The 22,646-nt window shown below is 45.7% G+C and overlaps 1 protein-coding gene across 1 annotated transcript in view; it reads right to left on the bottom strand.

The window, feature by feature from the left end:
- The window catches only part of LOC138580135 (rap1 GTPase-activating protein 1-like), a 713,312-nt gene that overhangs the window by 271,744 nt on the left and 418,922 nt on the right, over window positions 1-22,646 (bottom strand). The window contains exons 6-7 of the mRNA XM_069650446.1: window positions 10,070-10,108; window positions 8,805-8,987 (exon numbers count right to left, since the gene is read on the bottom strand). Coding sequence (XP_069506547.1) covers window positions 8,805-8,987; window positions 10,070-10,108 — 222 coding nt within the window. The remainder of the gene's footprint in view (window positions 1-8,804; window positions 8,988-10,069; window positions 10,109-22,646) is intronic.

Here is a 22,646-nt window from a genome sequence, read left to right as displayed (position 1 = left end):
ACTAGGTCAGGAATTCTCCTCCTTCAACATTGATGGGAATATCATCCAAGTGTCCAAGGATGTAAAAACCCTGGATTCTATCTTGATTCCACCCTATCACTTGATAAACAGGTAAAATCCCTTGCCTCATCTACGGCTTGCACCTGCAAATTGATAGGAGCTGGTAAACCGTTCCTTTCAAACAACAGTTGCTTAATCCTGGCCAGAGCCCTAATACTCTCCAGAATTGATTACTGTAATGCACTTTATTCCGGAGCCAATAAAACCATAATTCAAAGACTACAAACAGTACAAAATAATGCCTTGAGAGCTGCACTAGGCATAAACAAAACAACCCACATCTCCTCCGCCAGACGCCATCACAAATGGCTGACCACGGACAACAAAATACAACTCAAGGTGCTATCTCTGACCCATAAAGCCCTCAATAACTCCGCCCCTAGATACTTGATATACAAATTTCACAGGAGAACCTCTCTCAGACCAACCTGAGCGGTCAATTCTAACTGTTTGACAATACCTAACTTCAGACTCACCACGATCGGTGGAAATAGCTTCCCTGTAAAGGCTGCAAAAACTTGGAATTCACTGCCACAAGACCTGAGAGGGGACCTGCCCTACCTTCGCTTCAGAAAAAATGTCATTCAACTCCTCACCTCAACAGACCTTAACTGACCTGCGTCACCTACCTCCCACTGTAATCATTCGCGTCAAACCATACTGTATATGTCTATAATTATGATTGACCTTACCTGAATATTGTTTATTTTGTAATTATCTGTGATCTAGAGACCTTTATTGTACATTGCATTTTCTTACTGCTGCGCCCTGTTACCCTTGGGTCTGGTGCGCATAAAAAGTGAATAAAACAAACAAACAAACAAACAAACAACGCCTTATGAATGCGTTTCACTCATACATTAAAAGTAACGACTTGAAACTAAATCCAACAAAGACGACCATCGTTAGATTTTCTCAAACATCCAAAAAGCGGATGGGCTTCATTTGGCAAATAGATTTGCAACAGGTTTTAGCTATTCATGAAATCGGAAACCTAGGCTTCACAGTTCGAGCCGCCCCAAAAAGAGATCAAAACAGGACTGTGCCAGCCGTCCGCTTACGGGGTAAGGATCCTGAGTCTACAGAATCTTTGCAACATTTATTGGTGGGAGGCCCCGCCTGGGCGGCCCTTTGCAATGTGCTATCTTTCTCAGGTTCGTGCTGCATGCTAATTGGCTATCCACCGATGAATTTTGGCATTGGTTGTCCTCAGGCCATGAGACCGCTCTAACTTTTGCAGGCATTCGATTTTTAGTAGCAATTAAACTGATTAACCTGAATAAAATTTTAGATGATATCCAGCAGGAAAGTATTAGTCCATTTGTTTAACTTTTAGGCTGCAATCGTTTTATGTGCAATCATTGTATTAATGTGTGTTTTCATTTTCTTTACAGAATCTAATTAAAATTGTACCAACTTGATTAATTTCTTTTTAAATGACTGATTTTACTTTATTGTGTAAGGTTTATTTATTAAACCAGTTCACTTAATAAACAATAAAAATAAACATTGTTTTCACTTGCAAGATTAATGATGTGAAATTAAGGACAGGTCATGGTACTCTTATCACTATATTGATGAAGGAAGAGATATGAGAAGGGGACAATAACACAGCAGAGGTGTAGTGGGGAGACATGCAAGATTCAAGATAGAGTTAGGAAATGCAGAAGCCTGGCCTGCAGGAGAGGTAACTCAGAGTGCTGAGCGAGACCTTGCTGAGGCTGGTCCCGAGCCTGGCCTGCAGGAGAGGTAACTCAGAGTGTGCTGAGCGAGACCTTGCTGAGGCTGGTCCCGAGCCTGGCCTGCAGGAGAGGTAACTCAGAGTGTGCTGAGCGAGACCTTGCTGAGGCTGGTCCCGAGCCTGGCCTGCAGGAGAGGTAACTCAGAGTGCTGAGCGAGACCTTGCTGAGGCTGGTCCCGAGCCTGGCCTGCAGGAGAGGTAACTCAGAGAGTGCTGAGCGAGACCTTGCTGAGGCTGGTCCCGAGCCTGGCCTGCAGGAGAGGTAACTCAGAGTGCTGAGCGAGACCTTGCTGAGGCTGGTCCCGAGCCTGGCCTGCAGGAGAGGTAACTCAGAGTGTGCTGAGCGAGACCTTGCTGAGGCTGGTCCCGAGCCTGGCCTGCAGGAGAGGTAACTCAGAGTGCTGAGCGAGACCTTGCTGAGGCTGGTCCCGAGCCTGGCCTGCAGGAGAGGTAACTCAGAGTGCTGAGCGAGACCTTGCTGAGGCTGGTCCCGAGCCTGGCCTGCAGGAGAGGTAACTCAGAGTGCTGAGCGAGACCTTGCTGAGGCTGGTCCCGAGCCTGGCCTGCAGGAGAGGTAACTCAGAGTGCTGAGCGAGACCTTGCTGAGGCTGGTCCCGAGCCTGGCCTGCAGGAGAGGTAACTCAGAGTGCTGAGCGAGACCTTGCTGAGGCTGGTCCCGAGCCTGGCCTGCAGGAGAGGTAACTCAGAGTGTGCTGAGCGAGACCTTGCTGAGGCTGGTCCCGAGCCTGGCCTGCAGGAGAGGTAACTCAGAGTGATGAGCGAGACCTTGCTGAGGCTGGTCCCGAGCCTGGCCTGCAGGAGAGGTAACTCAGAGTGTGCTGAGCGAGACCTTGCTGAGGCTGGTCCCGAGCCTGGCCTGCAGGAGAGGTAACTCAGAGTGTGCTGAGCGAGACCTTGCTGAGGCTGGTCCCGAGCCTGGCCTGCAGGAGAGGTAACTCAGAGTGCTGAGCGAGACCTTGCTGAGGCTGGTCCCGAGCCTGGCCTGCAGGAGAGGTAACTCAGAGTGCTGAGCGAGACCTTGCTGAGGCTGGTCCCGAGTGGACAACAGAACAACGCAGGGAAACCCATGTTCTTTGAAGGAGCTCTGAGGCCTGAAATGTGTGTTGGGAAATTGGGTGGGAGAACAGGAGAGAGTGTAAGAATTCACCTCCGTGTTCTTACAAAATTCCTCACGAGAGATTTCATGGGCATCTGTCACCAGCGTTTCAAAACAAAATACTTTCCGAAACCTTTTAGGGCTGTGTTGAAAATGATAAATCGTCCTCTTCTAGAATATTAAGGAGAAAAGGACTTAGTTATCGCTACCATTTTTAATGTACTATCCTAGCTTCAGTTCTAGGAAAATGTCATGTCTTGGCCACATTGTGGCCCTAAGTGCCGGATCCCCACAGCGGAACTTTTGAAAGCACACTTGGTTATACGATGGACTGGCCTAATTGTGCCCCTGGGCACCGGATTCCCAGAAGGGGACTTCTGAAAGCACGACTGACCTCATTGTGCCCCTGGGCACCGGATCCCAAGAGGGGGACCTTTGAAAGCACATTTGGGCATACAGTGGACTGGCCTCATTGTGCCGTTGGGTACCTCATCTCCAGAGGGGGACCTTTGAAAGCACACTTGGCCTAATTGTGCCCCAGGGCACCGGATCCCCAGAGGGGGACCTTTGAAAGCACACTTTGGTATACAGTGGACTGGCCTCATTGTGCCCCTGGGTACCTGATCCCCAGAGGGGGACCTTTGAAAGCACACTTGGGTCTACAGTGGACTGTCCTCATTGTGCCCCTGGGCACCGGACATCAGAAGGGGGAGGGGGGTTTCAAAGCACACTTGGGTATACATGGACTGGCCTCATTAGCTGAATGATCTTTTTCTCCACCTGATTCCCTGGGATTCTTGGTCAGTGACCCCATGATCACAAGGTCCATGGAGATGACCTTGCTTCTGCTCTTCTAGGTGAACTGGCTGGGTTTCTGCTTCTCCCACCCTCTGCACACAACAGTTACGTGTATTGGGCCCAATGCCTTCTTCTGTAAAGTAAAACACTGCCTACTACCCTCACAACTCCTTGTTTCCTTCTAAAGATGTCAACTGTAACATGACCTGCGCAATCACTGAAAGAATTCTTAACATTCGTTCAGACATCCAAATGAAACATCGGAGATCCCAACGATACCTTCCTATCTCCACGCAACCTTCCAAACTGGTCAGATATTGATATATGATATGATATATGGCATTTACAACACGCCTGTACACAAGTGTTTCGAAGCGCGACAAGACAAGGAGAGGGAAACAGAGGGAGGACAAAACAATGATCTTACTAGGCCTTGTGTCATTCAGATCGCGCAAGTGCAGGGAAGTGGAAGGGGAGACGTGCCAAAGGGGCGGGAAGATGGAAAAGTGCAGCCAGCGGGTGGTTCAGTGAAGGTAAGGGTACAGATACAGATACGGGGTGCTGGGGGAGCCAAGCGACCATGCAAGGTGCAAGTGGACATACGGGACCTGGGTCCAAGTTCAGAGGGTGGCCAGGTGACCAGTGTGAGGACCAGACGGGAAGAGGAATTGAGAAAGCGGAAGCCAAGAGGAATGTCTTCAGTTGCTTCCGGAACCAGAGGTGGTTCTGCTCAAGTTTGAGAGAGGCATGGAGGCTGTTTCAGCGGGAGGCCCCAGCTGAAGAAAGATCTGCCCCCAACTCTTTGCTTGAAAAAGCAACTGACCCTCAGAGAGTTGGCGGTGGATGAGCGGAGAGCTCGAGAAGGAAGATGTTTTCGAAGAGAAAGTTGGAGGTAGAGCGGTCCCAGGCCCCAGAAAGCCTTGTGGACGATGCATAGGGTATTGAACTTGATCCTGGCCGCCACTGGGAGCCAATGAACATATTTCATTGCTGGAGAGATGCGATGCCTGTGCTTGAGGCCAAGGACAAGTCTTGCTGTCCTGTTCTGGATAAGTTGTAGAGTATGGAGAGTAGAGGCAGGAAGGTTTAGAAAGAGGATGTTGCAGTAGTCCAGCCTAGAGAGGACCAGAGATCAAGAGACAGTGAGCTTCTTGGGGAAGGAGAGGAAAGGAAGAATACCTCTGAGGAGATGCAGCTGATAGTTTGACTTCTTAGAGATGTCTGAGATATGATGTGAAAAGGAGAGGGTGGAGTCGAAGATGACCCGAAGGTTCTTGGCCTCAGAGGTAGGTGCAGGAAGAGGGCTCAGAGTGAGTGGCCAGAGAGAGAGAGGAAAGGAGGGAGCTGCTGTTCAGATGTGGAGGATCTGAGTCTTACTGGCATTAAGGCAGAGATCATTGGCGGCACACCACTCCTGAATTGCAGACAGATAGTCTGGCATGAGAGAAGGAGTAGAGGCGGCTGAGGGGAGCCTGAAAGAGAGCTGGGTGTCACTGCATAACACTGAAAGTTGGAGCAGAGACTAGCGATGCAGTGGGCAAGACAGGTATTGGTTGAACAGCCAGGAGAAAGGTTAGAACCCTGGGGAACACTAAAGAGAGAAAGATAGAAGAGAGGAAGGGCCCCAGCTGGATCTCGGCGGGATGATTAGTGAGAAAGGAGGCCAGCCAGGCCAGGGCCTGATCAGTAATACCCAGGTTATCACAAAGGTGATTGAGCAGGATGGGATTGTTGACTGCATCAAAAGCAGAAGGAAGATCCAGGAGAATGAGGACAGAAGGAAGGTTAGAGTCACAAATTCAGAGCAGGTCTTCACAGATGTTCAGGAAAGCAGTTTCCGTGCTTCTGGCTGCTCTGAAGCCAGACTGGGAGTCATGCAGACAACCAACAGATTAAGTGTGAAGATTAAGCTGGGAGATGGCCAGATTTTACAAGAGTTTGTCCAGGAAAGAGGAGTGATGAAGATCAAGCGATAGGTAGCCAGAGAGGAAGGATCGGCAGAGGGCTTATTTAGGAGGGGGTGCACAAGGGAGTACTTAAGGGGCGCAGGTGAAGGTCCCAGTGGCAAAGGGGTGATTGCAGAAATCGGCCAAGGATGGAGCAAGGGTGTCGATGTGGTCCTTGATGGTTCTGGATGAACAGAGAAGAACCTGTTTTGACGAGACTTTCACAGATCAGACTTGTCTAGAAACGACGTCGGGGTGAACAAGGGAAAGGAAGAGAAGGGAGGAGGAGAGGTGGCCACCGGCAGCCCAGGCGTGGAGGAGGAGGAAGAGGAAAAGAGGGTGGACAGGATGTCCTGAGTTTTAGTGATGAAATGAGAAGCCAAGGCCGTACAGATGGCCTGGGAGGGAACATTAGATGTAGAGACTGCAGCAGGGTTGTCCAGCTCGTTGCAGATTTTTAAGAGTTCGGCCGATGTGGATCCTATTAAATGAGGATGCCTTGCAAGCAGCCACAGACTCTCACCAGCTTTCTCTCTCTCCCTCCCTCTATCTATCTGTGTCTCTCATACACACTCTTCAAGATGTACCATCATTCATCCAATAAGCTGGGCCTGGGAGATTCAATTTTCCCATTCCACAGGTTGATCATATAGCAGTAGAGTTAGTAGAACCCAGCATTCCCGCTTACAGGCAAGGGCCTGTCACCAGGGGTGGCTGGTGTAAAATGGGCATTGGGAGGGGTGCATCCCAATGCCCATTTTACACCAGCATTGGGCATTGGGATGCAGCCCCTCCCATTATGCGCCACATGCTGTTAGTTACCCCCTATGCGCACCATTTAAGGAGCCTTGCCCATGGCAAGGACTGAGGCCCTCCTTTGGGGTGCTGCCCCTAATGGAGTCCTGCAGGACCTCTGACTGTGCAGCCTGGAGGGGTAGGAAGAAAGTATGGGCTATAGGAGGACATGGGAGAACACCGGACTAGGTGCCCTCATGGCATCCTATGGGCCGTGCTCATTTTCTCCCCAAACAACCTACAGCGACTGAGGATGTCTATTTAGTGGCTCTTCTCACATTCATCCATGGGCCCCTCATAGTTGGGACTACAAGGGAGAAGCGTCAGTCTACTTCCTGGTCTGCTTCTATGTAGTCACCTTTAGGGGAACAGTGATTGTTTTCAACAAAAGCACTTTGATGGTCTGACTGTAGGCGCTATTTAAATACCAACAGCAATTACAGTAGCAATCACATCAGGTAAGAGGTATTGAGTGGGAAAGAAGACAGCATGTGAAATGCTGGATTTGGAGGTGGGTTGGGGCGACAGTTACGGACCAGGTGGTGCAGCATGTAGAGAAGCCATGGCCGAAGCCCATAGCTAGTGAGACCTCAAGAGCCTATGCAACCTGTTTGGCCGTGGCCACTGCCCATGGCCACTGTTCCTGGCTGAAGGCAATGGCTAGTGGGCCCAAAAGAAAACATGTGTACACGTCTATTGTTCTATGTCATGTTCTTATTGTTATTAAGTATACTGAAATAACATATGTACCAAGAGAGTGATCCAAACATATTTTAATATACATAATGTGTGATCTCAGGTCAGATGTAATCAGTGATGTCATCGTAATTAGTGATCTAATCTCTGTGCCAGCACTGTGGTGATACGCTGCGCAACTGGGGGCGAGTAGTTACAGTGTCTTTGCCGAATTTCAACTCTTTAACTAAGGATGTTTCACTGAATATGTGTATAAAGTGTGATTGAAATATTTCTTTTCAAACATGTCTTTGAATCTGGTGATAGAGGAGATACTGCTGTTACTGTAAACTATTCGGCTTGTGACATATAGGGGGCCTTTTTCTAAGACCCGGAGTGCAGACGTAAGGCTTAAAAGCAAGGTGTAAGCCATTTACGTCCTACCACAACACCCCTGGGCATTTATGGCATTAGGGGGTGGAAATGGATTGAACATTTCAACCATGCAGTCCTCCTCCACCTTCAACTTTCTCCTGGTTTATGCCTGCATGACATTTTTGTGCTGACGTAAAACCAATGGATTCCTATGAAATTTGCTGTTTGTGGCACCTGCTAAAAGCAAGCAGATTTGATTAGAGTCCATTGTAAATGCTGTCTGCCGTGCATTCATATTAGCAAAAGCGAATGGCGGCAGCAGTCACACTTTTTTATAAAATGGACCATAAAAGCAAGGGGTAAAGGCGATGTTTTCACACTTTGATTTTTCACTCCATTTTGCAAATATCGAACATTGCATGTTTGGGACCAACAGTAAAAAGGTGATGATGCTATTGATCACCTCCACGTAATTACTACTTCTTACAAAATTATAACAATAGTATTATTGTGCTACAGTTGTTTAAGAACATTGAATTATGACCACATACGAGGACCCGCGCACATGGTTTTATCTGAGTTATGAAAGTAAAACAGTGACTAAATCTACATTTCTCCTGAAGAAGGCAGTAATGAAATGAGAGATCTGCCGAAACATAGTGTCCATTGTAGAGTATAAAATTTAGTGTCTTAACTAGGGTCCAAGCATATTTATAGTCAGAGTGTTTCCCTCCGCCCTTAATTGAGTGAATGGCTACAAAGATTTTTTCTTTTTTTGGTGAGAAATCCCAATAAAGTGGTAGAAGAGTTATGAACCTACTAAAGATAGAAGCTGTAGAGGATGGTGTTTTACATAAACATTGAAAATTAATAAATGGATGCTTTCATTTTGATGTAATTTTGATTTTTTTATGTGCAATGTTTTATGCAATAAATATATATTCTTATTACATCTGTTCTACCCGGTCTGGTATTTGAGAATAGTGTAAACATTTGAGTGATGTAGGCCGGATGATTTGTAAGTCAGGTAAGAGCGTGATGTTCTTCTGGTTCTTGAGCTGTAATATATTTTTCCAAAAGGGGAGCACATTTTCAGATAACCTTCCAGCATCTCTTTCACCAAATCTAGGGCATCCTATGCATTAGGTATTTTTACAGCTGTTGGAGAGATCCGCTGCTGTACAGTGACCTGAACCCCAAATTGGCCAGGTATCCCCCCAATAAGTAAATGAGTCTGTGATGTAATTTACAATGGCCCAATAGTCCCCAACAGCAGGCTCAGGGGCGCCTCACCTACCTTGCCTAGGAAGTGATGGCGGTAGAGCTTGGCGGTAGGGTCGCACTCCAGCTTGAGCTTGGCGTGGGGTGAGGGCAAGTCCATGGATTCCAGGTCCGGGAGGTCATGGCATGTCCCTTCGATCCAGTATCCCCCAAACTGGGGCAAGATGATGAGGGGATACGGCCGGCCCTTCCGCAACACCTTGGCGAGGAGTGTGGAAAATGTAGCAAGCACGAGAAAACAAAAGCAGAGGTTAAAGGCAAAGGGAAAAATAAAGATAAAGGGAACAAATGAACAGATCAAAATAATGAGCAAACATGTGAGAAAAGAACGAGAAAGATAAAAGAGAAAAAATAAAAAGGTAACAAAAAAGAAAGAAAGGAAGAAAGAAAGAAATATGAAAAGAAACAAAAAGCTACAAGTGAAATTATAATGCTTTTTTCTTAATTCGCTGCTTCCTAAATACAAGCAGTGACAATGAGGCTGTTGGCATGTTTGACACTCGGATGTTGAGAGGCCTGTTGAAGAACATGCATGAGTAACATAAGAAAGTAAACTGTTCAAATTTGCTTAATTAATGGTGTATGGATTATGTTAGTTTCCAACCAATGTTTAAAGGTGTGTGTATCCAAGTCAGATATGACTTAACGGTGTCAATGGTGTCACAATCACAAATAGGAGGACCCTGCTCTGTGGCTACAGGCTTTGAGCAAAGCAAAGCTGCTGAGACCCTGGGATTCCCTGATCAGCCGCAGACAGATAAGTGATGTCTGCATAGTGCTTTGACTTCAGAACCCGCCCCCGTGTTGCGCTTCCGGCTGCTACCTGTTCACCAGGGTGACCCGATTCACCGGGGTGACCTTGCTGAAATGTGTTCTTTTCATAAGATTTTGAAGCACAGCAAAATGCACTTCATGTTTTATTCACTTGGTGGTGAGAGTTTGTGTGAAAGATCATTTTGAGAAAATATCTGTAGCGGGGGAGCCTCCCGCAGAGTCCCGAGTTGTGAGCAGTTTTGGCAGTCTGCCCAAGCTAGCACTGGCCCACTTACAGACTGGAGGAGGGGTGCAGACGCCCTAGCCTCATATGTGGAACCTGGCAAACGTATAGAACTCTCTGTAGCTAACATCTGCAAGTGAGCAAATGGAGCAGGCAGTAGGCAAGCGAGAAGAGGTAGCTAGAAATTGCTGGTCCCGGTTTTCCAGACCCGGCCCGGTGTACCCGAAGGACGTGTTTATCTTGCATTGACCTGGCTCCCGCCAATCACCAACGCTTCCACTTACCTCGTGGATGCTGGCGTATGGGATGTACTCCTCCTCCCTCTGAAAAAAGACAGCCAGGTTAGCAAGCTGAACTTGTATGAAACATGTTTCTTTTCTATTCAGTGCATTTGATTATAGAAGAACAAACCTTTTAGCACATTGCATATACAATTAAGACCATATAGGATCATTACAACGTAATATTCACAATATACACATGTCACAAAGAGAGTTTTCCACATTTTTAAACAGCACCAAATAGCAGTTAGAACAATAAAATCACAGTCAATTAATTAATAGAGAAATATAAAAGTTACCCACAAGACAATTATAAAACACTGGATATATCAAACCAGTCCTTCACATTTAAATAAAGTAAAAAGACGCAGATGTGCCTTGTTCCCCACTAAAAACCCCTGCATGCTGCTGAGGCGAAGACTGTACAGGGAAGACTGTTGCGTACTTCGAGTGCTCCACTGGCTGCAAGACCCCCCCACAGGCCTCTTCGGTGATCCTGAGCCAGGAAATAAAGATGCCTGACAAGAGTGCTCCAGTCCCAAAAGCAAGTTACCTTGCCATGTGTCTGTAGTGTGTGCCCAAAGCCCCAAACTGTTACCCCAGTGGTGTTGTAGTTCCGTGGCATGCCTCCGAGTTCCCCGGTCTTGGGCACTAGGTTGGTAATGCTGCCACTGCCTGTAGTCCCTGGCTGTGCTTCCCCTGTGCCCAGATGCATTAAGTGGACAGCCTGTACCATCACGCGTCCCTGCACCATATTAAGTGCTTCTTCGTGGGCCCGAGTCCCCTCTTAATCCTACAGAAGAAAGTAACGGTGTCTATAGTGTATTTGTGGCACTGGGCACAATTTGAAAATGAAGAAAGCAAGTACAGAGTAAAAAACATGAGCCTATGTGTGGGAATCGTGCTCCTTCAAATAAAAAGACTACGCCCAGGCAGAAAGAGTGTGATATCAGTGTTATTTAGTTTTAGACTCTAATTCCTAATAAAGAGCAGCCACACAGAGCTCCGTCTAGCTCTCTGTGTGCTTCTTCTAGCACACGTCTCTGCTCCCTGTGTGTCAGCTCTGCTCTTCCCCACACTTCCGGTTACTTCGCCATGCGTGTGTCACGTCGCAGCCTGGCACACGTGTCCTGGGCACTTTGACACATTATCCCTTTTTGTACAAGGTTCATATTAGGGTTATATGTCCATTTATCGACAGTGTTCTTTTTAATGGTTTTTCTTGGCGAAACATTTATTTTGAAAAAATTTTTTATTTTTGGGGGGGTTCGTACAACTTTTTCATCCCCTATTAATATGACATTATTACTAGCCGCCTGGCCACTTATATACCCTTACCCACAACCCCTATATTTTCTTATGAGGTTTTTGAAGAAAAATAAATTCGTCGAAAACCTACCGAAAAAAACACTGTCGATGAATGAACGTCGTACCCATATTGGGCCATCACAAAGTCTCTGTACCTTTTAGGAAGTCTCTGGCTCCTGTTGCGTCTTTCTCTCATTGTTCATTGGTTGGTCTTTTCGGCTCCTTCGTTACTGGATTCTTGTCTAGTCCTCTGTCTCTTGGTGGTTCAGCTCATGTTCTTCTTGGGCTTCATTTGCTCGGTCTGTCTGTTCTTGTCTTGGCCCATCGTGTTCTTCTCGGGTAACTTCTCCTTTTCACCTCTCTTCTCTTTTATGGATACTCTTTCTACATTCCATTTTCTGCCATCTGTTGTCTGGATGTAGTGTTCTCTTGCTCCCCATACCCACATGGGTTCACTGTATCTGGACATTATTCATTTGTCATTGTAGAGCATTCAGATTTGTTCCCAATTTCCTTCATGTATAGTGGGTTTTTCACTGTACATCGGGTATCGTGTATTTCCTTCCGTCTCTGTAGCAGTTACTTCACTTTGTCTTTTGCTTTTCTTCCTTGATTTTCTAATGCTTCCATTTCTCTGGGTATCCATGAAGGAGATAACTTAGTGTATGCTTTTCGTCTTCACATCATACAGAATGGTGACACTCCTGTCACACTGTTAAGGGTATTCTGGTGCGCATCTATGACTTTGTGCAATTCCACTTCACAGTTTCATGTTTCCTTTGTATGATGCCCTTTAAGCATCTATTCATGCGTTCAACTTGGCCATTTCCTTGTGGGTGGTACAGGGTGGACTTCTGATGCTTGGTGTCTTGGCTTCCTAAATACTTTTTCATTTCTTCAGATGTGCGTTGTACCCTGTTGCCTGTGTTTATCCTCTTGGGTTAGTGTTCTCTTCTAAACACCTCCTCAAATAAGTTTATTGTTAACTATGGGGTGATTTCCGGCATAAAGTGTTTTACTGTCCATTTTGACATGTAGTACACGATCACCGTAGCATAATTTGTAAGTCGTCCATGGGGTCTATGAAATCCACTACAACTTGAGTCCATGTTTCTTTGTTCCATTCTATGTTTTCTAGTGGTACTAGTCTTGTTATTAGTCTCTTATCCCCGTCCTTGAAGGAGGTGCAGTTCATTAGCAATCTCAAAATTTCCATGCCACTAGTAACAGTCTGTTATGCTTCTTTTCATCTGTTATTCTTGCATGGCCTTCATAACCTAGCCATATTAATCTTTCTCCGAGACCTGAAAGGGGTATTAGCACATCTTCCCCTTAATAGGATTCCTATCTGTGCATGTATTTCTGATTGAACCTTCCAATAGTCTTGTAGACCAGGTGACCGCGTTCTCTTTCCTGGCCATCCTTTTTTTCAGCATTCCTTTTCTTTTTTTAAGTGTGGCATTTTCTTCCACTCCTTCTTGCCATTCTTCCTGCAATTTGGCCCATTCTCCCGGTGCTGAGTTGTCTGTTAACTGTGCTACTATACACTCCTCCCTTAAGTATGTTTCATTACCGTCTCGTTCGTTAGTAGCCTGGATAGACAATCAGCTTGCCTATTCTGCCATCCTCGTAAGTGTTCTTGTACGTGTACTCCGGCACTTCTTGTGCTTACCTGGCTCGCCGCCGTGTTTTTACCACTGTGTTTCTAGGTCCTAAAATGTTTATTAATGGTTGAATTGTCTTCTCCAGATATATGTTCTGAATTAGTTCACCATTGAACTACAGGCTACCATCTTCCCTATGACAGAGTACTGTTGTTCCATCTCCGTCAATGCTTTGGGTGCAAACGCCCCGGTGCGTGTTTCTTTTCCTGAGGTCTGCACGAGAGCAGCTCCTACTCTACATACAGTGGCATCAAGCGCTATTATGGTTTCAAACCACTTGAGACTTGGCCGTGTGAAATTTCTTTGTTTGAATTTCTCTGTGCCCTGGGTTGTCCTTTTTGAACAGTTCTCGTTTTCTTAGGCATTATGTTTTGTTTGAGAAGTCCTTCACAAGTGTTGCATAATATTCAACCACTCCCATGATTCACTTTAATTGTTCCTTGTTTCGAACATCTAGGCCATTCTCGGTTGCTTGTATCACAGCCGCTATTGGTTCCATGTCTGCCTCTGATATGGTGTACCCCAAGAAGTCTAGTTCATCTTTACTTATCTCACATTTCTCTTTTTGCAGATGTTTGTTTGTTTTATTATTTATAATGCGCACCGGACCCAAGGGTATCGGGGTGCAAAAAGAAACAAGAATATTTTCAGCTTAGGTTACAGTGCTGTACAATTAAATACAACGAGGGTAGAGAGAACAATTCCAGAAAAGTCAGGAAGGTCAAAGAAAAGAGTACATTTAGATATTATATACAGACAGAGGCTGGCACACATAGCAGAATATGGCGGCAGACCTTGGGAGAATGTACAAGGGAGGTCTGAATGAGCTATCAGGCAGTAAGTGGCGAGGAAACAACATTATATACAGAGAAGGAAGTAATTGGAGCTGGCGGGGCACTAAATGTTTAGCGATCATTTTCTTTGATCCAGTTAATGATGCTGTGTCTGAAGTGTGGGTATAATTGGTCTGCCCTTAGTGCCAGGGTTAGGGAATTCCACAGTTGAGTGGCTTTAACTGGGAAGCTACATCCCCCAGTTTTAGAGAGTTTAAACCTGGGTACCGTCAGGGTATTGGAGTTGCCCATTCTTGTAGGACAGTTAGATGATTGTCTCTTAAATCTTTCTATCAGAAAGCGTGGGGCGGCATTGTTTAGGCACTTATGTGTAAGTGAGGCTGTTTTTAGAAAGATTTTGTCCTTGGTGGTGAGCCAGTTATTCATTCTCCTTGACTCTGAAATATGATCTTTTTTTGCTATACCCAATGCTGCCCTAAGGGCATTGTTTTGGAGAATCTGGATTTTATTGGTGGTATACTTATTGGCTCCCAGGTATAAGGCATTGCAATTGTCCAGTTTCGATAGAATTAGGGCTCTGGCAAAGGTGATGCAACTGTGCGTGGAGAGGAAGGGCTTAGCTGCTCTAATTAGATTACAGGTGTAAGCAGTGGCGGAGGCCATGTAATTGACCTGTTTGGTGAACGATAAGGTGGAGTCTAAGTAGAACCCTAATGTTTTAACTTCTTTGGCAACTTTAATGGTGTTGCCATCGATGTTAAAGCTAGTGTGTTTATGGCCGAGTTTATTAAGGTTGAAGGTGCTGCCGAGGATTATGAGCTCCGTTTTGTCATCATTCCGGCATAGACCATGGGTGGCCATCCATACCTGGATGATGAGGTACGCTCTGTTCACCAAGGCCAAATCCTTATCATAATCTCCCGTCAACGGTATGAGGATCTGGGTATCATCTGCATAGTTAGTGTAGGTGGTACCAAGACCATCAAGATCATCAAAAAGGGGCTTAGTGAATATATTGTACATGGTAGGGGAGACACATGAGCCTTGAAGCACCCCGCAGGTAATGGGGATGGGGTCGGCAGATGCTGAAGGTGAAAAGGCACGCATGGTCCTGTTATTCAGGAAGGATTGTGTCCATCCTATTTCTTCTTGTGAGAAGTGCGCAGCCGAATCCAGGTGATTACAGAGGACTTTATGGTCTACCAAATCAAACACCGCCGAAAGGTCGAATAAAAGCAACAGGGTGGTACTTCCATTGTCCCTGAGTGCGTTGATTTGGGCCTTAAGGTCTATCAGCGCTGTTTCGGTCCTGTGTTGGGACCTGAAGCCAGACTGACGGACTCCTAAGAGATGGTTTTGTTCTAGATACTGTTGTATTTGGAGGTATGCTATCCTGTCTAAAATTTTGAGCAGGAAGGGGACTGTGGTGATGGGTCTATAATTGGTGCCTATAAAGGGGTCTAGGGACTATTTTTGAGGAGCGGGAGTACCCAGAACTCCTTGAGGTTGCTGGGGATGGTACCGGTGGAAAAGGATGTGTTGAATAGCTTCGAGATGAAGGGTGATAGATCCCTGGCAGTGTCTTTAATAAGTTGGGCAGGGCATGGGTCTCCTTGGCAGTTAGATGGTTTGAGGGTGAGGATGACTTTTTCAACCTCTATGATAGATACTTTGGAGAAGCTGAAGTGATGTATGGGTTTGAGTGTGGGCGTGGGCGTGCTGGGTTGTAGGGTTAAGTTGTGAAGGTTTTCTTTTTTATTGCCAATCTTATCCTGGAGGGATGCTACTTTGTTAGAAAGGTCTTTTTGAATGCTAGTGCACCAGTCTTTGTCCTTCACGCAGTTGTCTGGCATGGGAATCGGAGGTTCGAGTTCTTTGAGTATTAAGAAAAGTTATTTTATGCTTGAGTTGGCTTGCGCAATTCTTTTGTTGTAAGAGTCTTGTTTGGCTAGGAGAATGTCTTTCTTATAGTGGGAAGATATGTTGCTACGGTTAGATGGTTGCTGTCTCCCTATAGCTTCGAGAGGTACTTTTCCATGGGCCTCGTCAAGTCCCTCTTCTCTGGTTCCATAGTGTAGGATGTCATCTTGGAAGTACTTGACTTTACTTATCCCTTGTAGAGTCTCCGTCATTATCCTCTGAAACACGAAGGTTGCTGAACACAATCCAAACGGCATTCTCGTGTATGGATGTGTGCCGAAGGGTGTCAAGAACGTCTGTTTTATGGATTTCGGGTGCAATTTCGCTTGATGATACATATTCGGGTTATCCAGTTTTGAGAATCTGTTTTCCTTGGAGGCATTGCATAATTTCCGTTATTTTTGTTAGTGGAAAATGATCACTCGCTACTTCTTGATTGAGTGCCCTGAGATCAATTAGCATCTTTAATTTATCCGATCAATTCCGTCTCATGATCACCACCGGGTTTAGACATTTTGTTGCTTCCACTTTTTAAAATGATATTTTATTTGAGTAGGTCGTCTAATAATATTTGAGGTTCATCTTTCGCGGTCCCTGGGGCGGACCATACTTTCTGTTTAACAGGTGTTGCTCCTTCCCATAGTTTTATCTCATGGTGTACACTTTTAGCACTTCTACATAGCTTTTGAATACCTCCAATGTCTCTTCTCTTGTTCACCAACATGACTTGCTCTCTCGCATTCGGATCCAGCTTAATCTCTAGGTCTCTAGGTCTTCTTGATGTTGCTATCCTCACAATGTGTCTACAACATCAGTGACATACACCTGCCCTCTTATTCTTCAATCTTTGAATTGTACGTCAGCTTTGAAACACCCTTTAAGGAGTATTCCTTTACCTCCATATGCACCTGGTTGAATTTTGGTGACTTGAGGTCTCCTGCCGCTCCTCCTTGCGTTCTTCGGTACTGTCCATCTGATATCATTGTGAGATCTGACCCTGAGTCAGTCATTATTCTTATTTGTTTGGTGTCTTGTCAGTACTTTGCAATATGGTTTTTCTCTCTTCTGTTTTTCTCTCACATGTTTTATGCTTAGGATTCTTACTGGTCCATTTTCTTGCTCTATTTCCGATTCTTTGCTGTCTTCACTGTCCACTTGTTTCACTGTTGCACTTCTGCCTGCTCTAGAAAACAATCATATCTTCTGACATTTGGCGCACTTTCAGCAGCTGCACCAGCCCCCAAAGTGTGTGATAGAAGTGCAGCGGGCATAGTGGGCTGCCCCTCTGGTCCTCAGGTTTCCTCCACTCCTCGTAGAAGAGACCGGAAACAGGGGGCAGAGCCTAACATGACCGGCGGCTTGAGGAAACCCCTTCTGCCCAAATGGGCCTTTATATTTCCCGGCCGCCGAGAGATACTCCTCTTTGTTGTTTGGTGGCCGGGAGGAAGATTTCTTTTTGGGCATGGCAGCAGGGAAAGGTTTTTGTAGGAGCATTAAAGTGGAAGTATCACTGGCGGAAGACAAAGAGGTAATGGGGAGTTGAGGGTAGCGTATGCATTTACGAACTGCCCCTGCCCGAGCTGGCCTGGGAGTTGCTCCACATTTTCATGGACAATGAGCGTTGGCACCTTTTTAACAGGTGCTACTCCCTGTCTTGTGCCTTGTCTTAAACGTGTAACGCTTGGCAGTCCCTTTAATTTGCATTCATGTAAAGGAAACAGTTTTGTAAAGGGTCGTTCCCTATAAGAGGATCCATGTTAAGTGCTCTGCTCTCCATTGGTAATTTTCCCAGCCGCCAATGATATCCAGTGCATTCTCCTCATGTTAATTTTTTTTTTATATAGGTTTATAAAGTGCATTAACTGCCCAGAGGCATGGAGGCACTGTTACAGTAAGTGTCTTAGTTACAGAGGGTGTCTTAGTTGCATACAGGTATCATAGTTACAATCCAATGTCTTAGTTACATCAAGCGTCTAAGTTACAAGGCATCTCGCTACAGCATTTATCTTAGTTACAAGCATTTATCTTAGTTGCAAGCAGGTATATTAGTTACAGCACGTGTCTTGGTTGCAAACAGACATCTTAGTTACAGCACGCGTCTTAGTTAAAAAGCATCTCGTTACAACATTTATCTTAGTTGCAAGCAGGTATATTAGTTACTGCACGTGTCTTGCTTATGGAAGGGTGTCTACATTACCTGGAGGCTAGGTTACATTGCTATAGCTTAAGTGCGGATCGTTTTGGGAGTCCAGGTGGATGTAAGGGTAGTCCTGCCTCACGTTACGTGGGTGGACACATTGGATCATGCAGTTGCAAATCAGCGTAAGGACAATTGTACCATATGCAAGACTCACTTGTGCAGAGAAGCGCCAGTGTTTCAGGTGAATTCAGCAGCAGGGTGGTCAATGGTGGTCAATGGAGGCGCTGAGGATCGTAGTCTAGCAGGTGAATCGATGAGAAGAGAGTCAAGGTGGGGTTGATCACAGAAATAGGCGGGTGACAAAGGGAAGGGTAATGTGCCCCTAGGCCCGTTGGCACAAACAATCACAGGCAGGGGTGGCCTTGTGCTGGGGCCTTAGGCGTGGGGCCGGCTTTTGCCTTCCGGCTTGCCTCACGGCCTATAGGCTGATCAAGTGGTAAGGTTGCTCGGCCTCTATACAGTTAATCCGTTGTTAGCGGTTGCATTCTCCCCCCACCCCCACAGGATGGCGGATTGAACAGAGATAGATCAGTGAAGTAAATGCTCAGTTGCAAAAAAAACTTCCAGCAGGGGTTCTAAATGGACAAGTGCAGAAATGTTTACATACAAACAGGGAACAGTACGTAGGAGTTCCGGTATGCTGCAGTTTCTGGTTGGTTCGTAGTGCACCTGCAGCACTCCATTGACATATTCCTCCATTGTGAGACAGGCATGGCATCAAGAGATGACGCAGACAACAGAATTCAAGTTTCAAAGAGCTATACTAAAATGTCAGGATGGCATAAGGCCTAACCTGCCCTAGAACGAAGGTAGGGATTTCTCCTGCCTAAAGAAAACTAATAAAAGTCTATAATTCCAAATCAAAGTTCTGTCTGTGTCCAAAAACCTATGCTTGCCCTCACATCTAGAAATAAACAAAGTGTGTGATTTTTCATAACCAAAACAGTGTTCAAAAGTAAAGTCTCAGCTGCTCTCAGCTTTGGTCCTTCTTGGGCCTTCTACTTCAGGCTCAATATAGTTCCAATAGCTGTTAGTTTTGTCAATGTCAAACCAGGCCTGAGGTTCCTTTCCCTAAGTTCAATATGATACAGTTCACGTAAAAAAACAAAGACGATCTTGAGGTTCCCCTTCCCCAAGATAAAGCTTCTTAGTTTTATCGAATCTCAGGGTTCCCTTCTCCAAGATTCGGTTGAGGTACATTGCTCAATGTTTAATGTAGGAAAACAACAGGTGCACTTGATCATCTGCTTTCTGGCTTGCCTTATCAAGTAGTTCACAGTTTTCAGTGGCTTACTTACAATGTCTTACGCTGGTCATCATTGGTGTAGGCGCAGTTATCAGATCGCACAGTCCACCCATTACAGATCACGCAGCCAGGAACCCTATGCTTCTGCTTGGATTGCTTCAGGATGACTGATCTTTGAGAGAGAGCTCCCTGGTCTAGGCACAGTTATCAGACCGCATGGTCCACCCATTACAGGTCACGCAACCAGGAACCCTATGCTTCTGCTTGGATTGCTTCAGGATGACTAATCTTTATGAGACAGTGCTCCCGATTCTAGGCACAGTTTGAGACTGCACAGTCTACCCATTACAGGTCACGCAACCATTAGTCTCTCCTTGGATTTGTTTTAGCCATTCATGAGCTCTTCTGCCTTATCTTTCCTTTTTGCCAGTATAACCCTTTTCTGTACCAGTCTTTGCTTTGTCATAAAATCACAAATCTTCCTCAGATTTGCAATGCAAATACAAGTATTTGTTCAATTTGCCACTGGTTGTAACTTCATTCAAAAAGCTGCTGCTTCCCATTTGTAGTTCGAATACTTAAGTATGTGTTCAATTTTCTGCTTGATATAATTTGAATACTTAAGCATTTGTTCACTTGTTCATAAACAATTTGACATTCACAATGTCTTTGCTTGATACTCAATATCATTTGTTCTTAATCGTTTGGTTCGGTATTCAATATGATATGCTTTCATTTAAAAAGCCCCGAATAGGAGTTCTCATTTAGTTCGGTATTCAATATGATGTGCTTTCATTCAAAAAGCCATTTTCATTTATTTCAGCATTCAATAGAATTCGCACTCACTTGTGCTTATCGACAGTTGCTTATTTGCAGTCCCTTTGGAACGCTCCGGTTCCCCCAGTTTCCTTTGACACTTAACGGTTCTTCGCAGCTCCTTATGGCGGCTTGCACTGTTCCCACTTGCCTTCTCTGAAGCTGAGGAACAGTCCGCCTGTTCGGCAGGCACATCTCCCCACATACGCCAGCTTCTCTGCTCTGCCCGCGATCTGCAACCCCTAGATCCCGGCGGCTTCTGCAGCTCCAGCTGCACCCGGGCTTGGGCATGGACGGCTTTTCTCATTCCACTGTTATACGGCAGTGCTTGCTGCCTGCCTCCCAATTTGAAGGCTCCCGCTCCTGAAAAAAGTCCCACTTGCAGGTTTCCCAGGGTTGTTGCCAGTGTCTCAGCTTCCTAGTATTCTCCCAAAACGGAGGTTGTCCTTCTACTGCTTCTCTAAGCCCTTGCATGGTTTTTGTCTCCACTTTTTATGCGCTTGACTAGTATTAACAGGCTGCAGGCTGCAGGTGCAGGGGTTTAAACTTAATTGCCTGAACCTGTATAATCCTGTTAGTGGGACATGCTTAGTACTGACTACACTTACACCTCTTTTCTTCGTCTCAGTACTTGAGTGGTGTTGGTCATAGGAAGTGTGCACTGCTCGTAGTTGCCTCTTCCTCTTCTCAGTACTTGGTGGGCATTTACAAGGAGAAACAGGGCATGAGTGAACATAGCCCATAAAGGCTCAGTAAAGGGACAGTGATTCTACATTAGGAAAGGTAGGATACCATATCTTGCCATCCGGTACTATTTCCCCATTCCCCAAAGGCCCTCCACCCAGGTGATCCTTCCTCGCTTGTCCACCCCCTGAGTCGGGATCCAAGATCTATCGCCTTTCCCAGGCCACCTGCGCAGAGGATACACAGGGAATATGAGGGAGAATACCTTCAGGTTTCTCACATCATACATTGGCCAAATTTACAAAGGCTTTGGCTACAGATTAATTTATTTATTTCAAGGTTACATGAATTTTAAGAACATCCAGTGCAGGAGAGCAGATATCTCAGTGGCTAGAGTTTTGTAGCATCTCTTAAAACTATCCTTGCAAGGAGTGGCAAGTTTGTTTGATTGATTGATGAAACCTGAGCCCCCAGACGTTGACCCGCGGCACCAGCTGCAGGGTCATGCGTGTGTTGTGCCGGCAAAAGGCAAGCAATTATTCATTAACACAAAAGTTTCAGTTAGATCAGTTTGGCAGATAGAGCGCTTGTTTTGATTTTAACTGGAAGTTTCAGCAGGGTTTTGGGATGCATATAGAATCCCAGCCAGGCAAAAAGCTTCCGGTTGAGGAAAACATATTTGGATGCAACATCGGAGGAGCAGAGTGAGGTTTGCACTATGTAGAGCGCAAATGTTGTTTTAATTAGATTTGAAACATATCAGATTACGCACATATAGCAACACAGAAAGAGCAACACATGAATGGATGGGTTATGGTTGTAGAGGTCATAGATTAGACAGCATTATAGGCCCAGTTTTTAGTTGATGTAACTATAGTGACGTAGGATAGCGTGAAGTGTGGGAATGATTGCAATAAGCAGAATATGAAGTCAGCAAGGCTGTATGGTAGAAGCGAGGTTGGTGTGTTAACTCGGCAGTAGTCACCATTTTTTTATGTTAAGGCCTAGCACATGATGAACAGAAGAGAACGCAGGCATTGGTGTGGAACTGCAGCTCTGGTAGTTTAACTCCAAAAACAAATCTCCTTTTCCCATTCCCCAGGAGAGCAGCAGAGGTCAGAGGCACGCATGGTGCGCAGAAAAGCACCAATTGTTTCCAGCTACGGGGCACGCACGTGTTGGGATTGAAATGTTAGTTGGTAAAAGAACAGGAAGGGATGCACCCTTTGAAAGACAAATTCATGAGAATGGGGCTTGACGTTCTGTGATGCCAATGAGCCAGGTGAAGATTTCGAACACTACAGTCCTAACCCTGGTGCGGACTCCCCATATGAATTACACCTAGACACACAATTTAAGCAAACAAATCCTCGAAATTCAGACTTCAGAGCGCTGTTGTCACTTCATTCCAGGGCCCCTCGGGTTGGGGGGATACAAGGGGAGAGCCGTGTCTGGAATGTCTTGGGATTTGGCCCACGTGGAGCAGAGATGGTGCCAATAAATTGTGTTCAAGGTCGGGGGTGCAGTTTGTGTGCGCCATGGTGACTGGGTTAATGAAGAAGCCTATTGTCATATCAAAGCAGAGTTGCTTTGATCGTGTCTGGAACAGGAGGGTGCACATCATGTGATGGACTCAAATTTACAAACCTGTTGATAAGAAGCCACCATTCAGATACTTGGGTTCGACAGTGACGATATAGGGGACAACATATCTAGGGGAATTGGGTTAACGTAGATGTGGCTAACTGGGCAAGGGATTAGCATGTTCTATAGGTGGTAGCCAAGGAGGGAGGTGGGATTATGCTGTACTCATTATTATGCATAGTGCTGTTAACTTGTGGAATCTCCGCTATATAAGCTGTAACCCTTTGAGATAAGACCAGCTCCATGTCAGGTCGGATCTACGGGACAATCTGAGGCCCTTTTGCATGTAATAAACCTTGTTTTT

Source organism: Ambystoma mexicanum, chromosome 3p (genome assembly GCF_040938575.1).
Source record: "Ambystoma mexicanum isolate Mex_15411 chromosome 3p, UKY_AmexF1_1, whole genome shotgun sequence".
Lineage (NCBI taxonomy): Eukaryota > Metazoa > Chordata > Amphibia > Caudata > Ambystomatidae > Ambystoma > Ambystoma mexicanum.
This window is presented reverse-complemented; position numbering and strand designations above follow the sequence as displayed.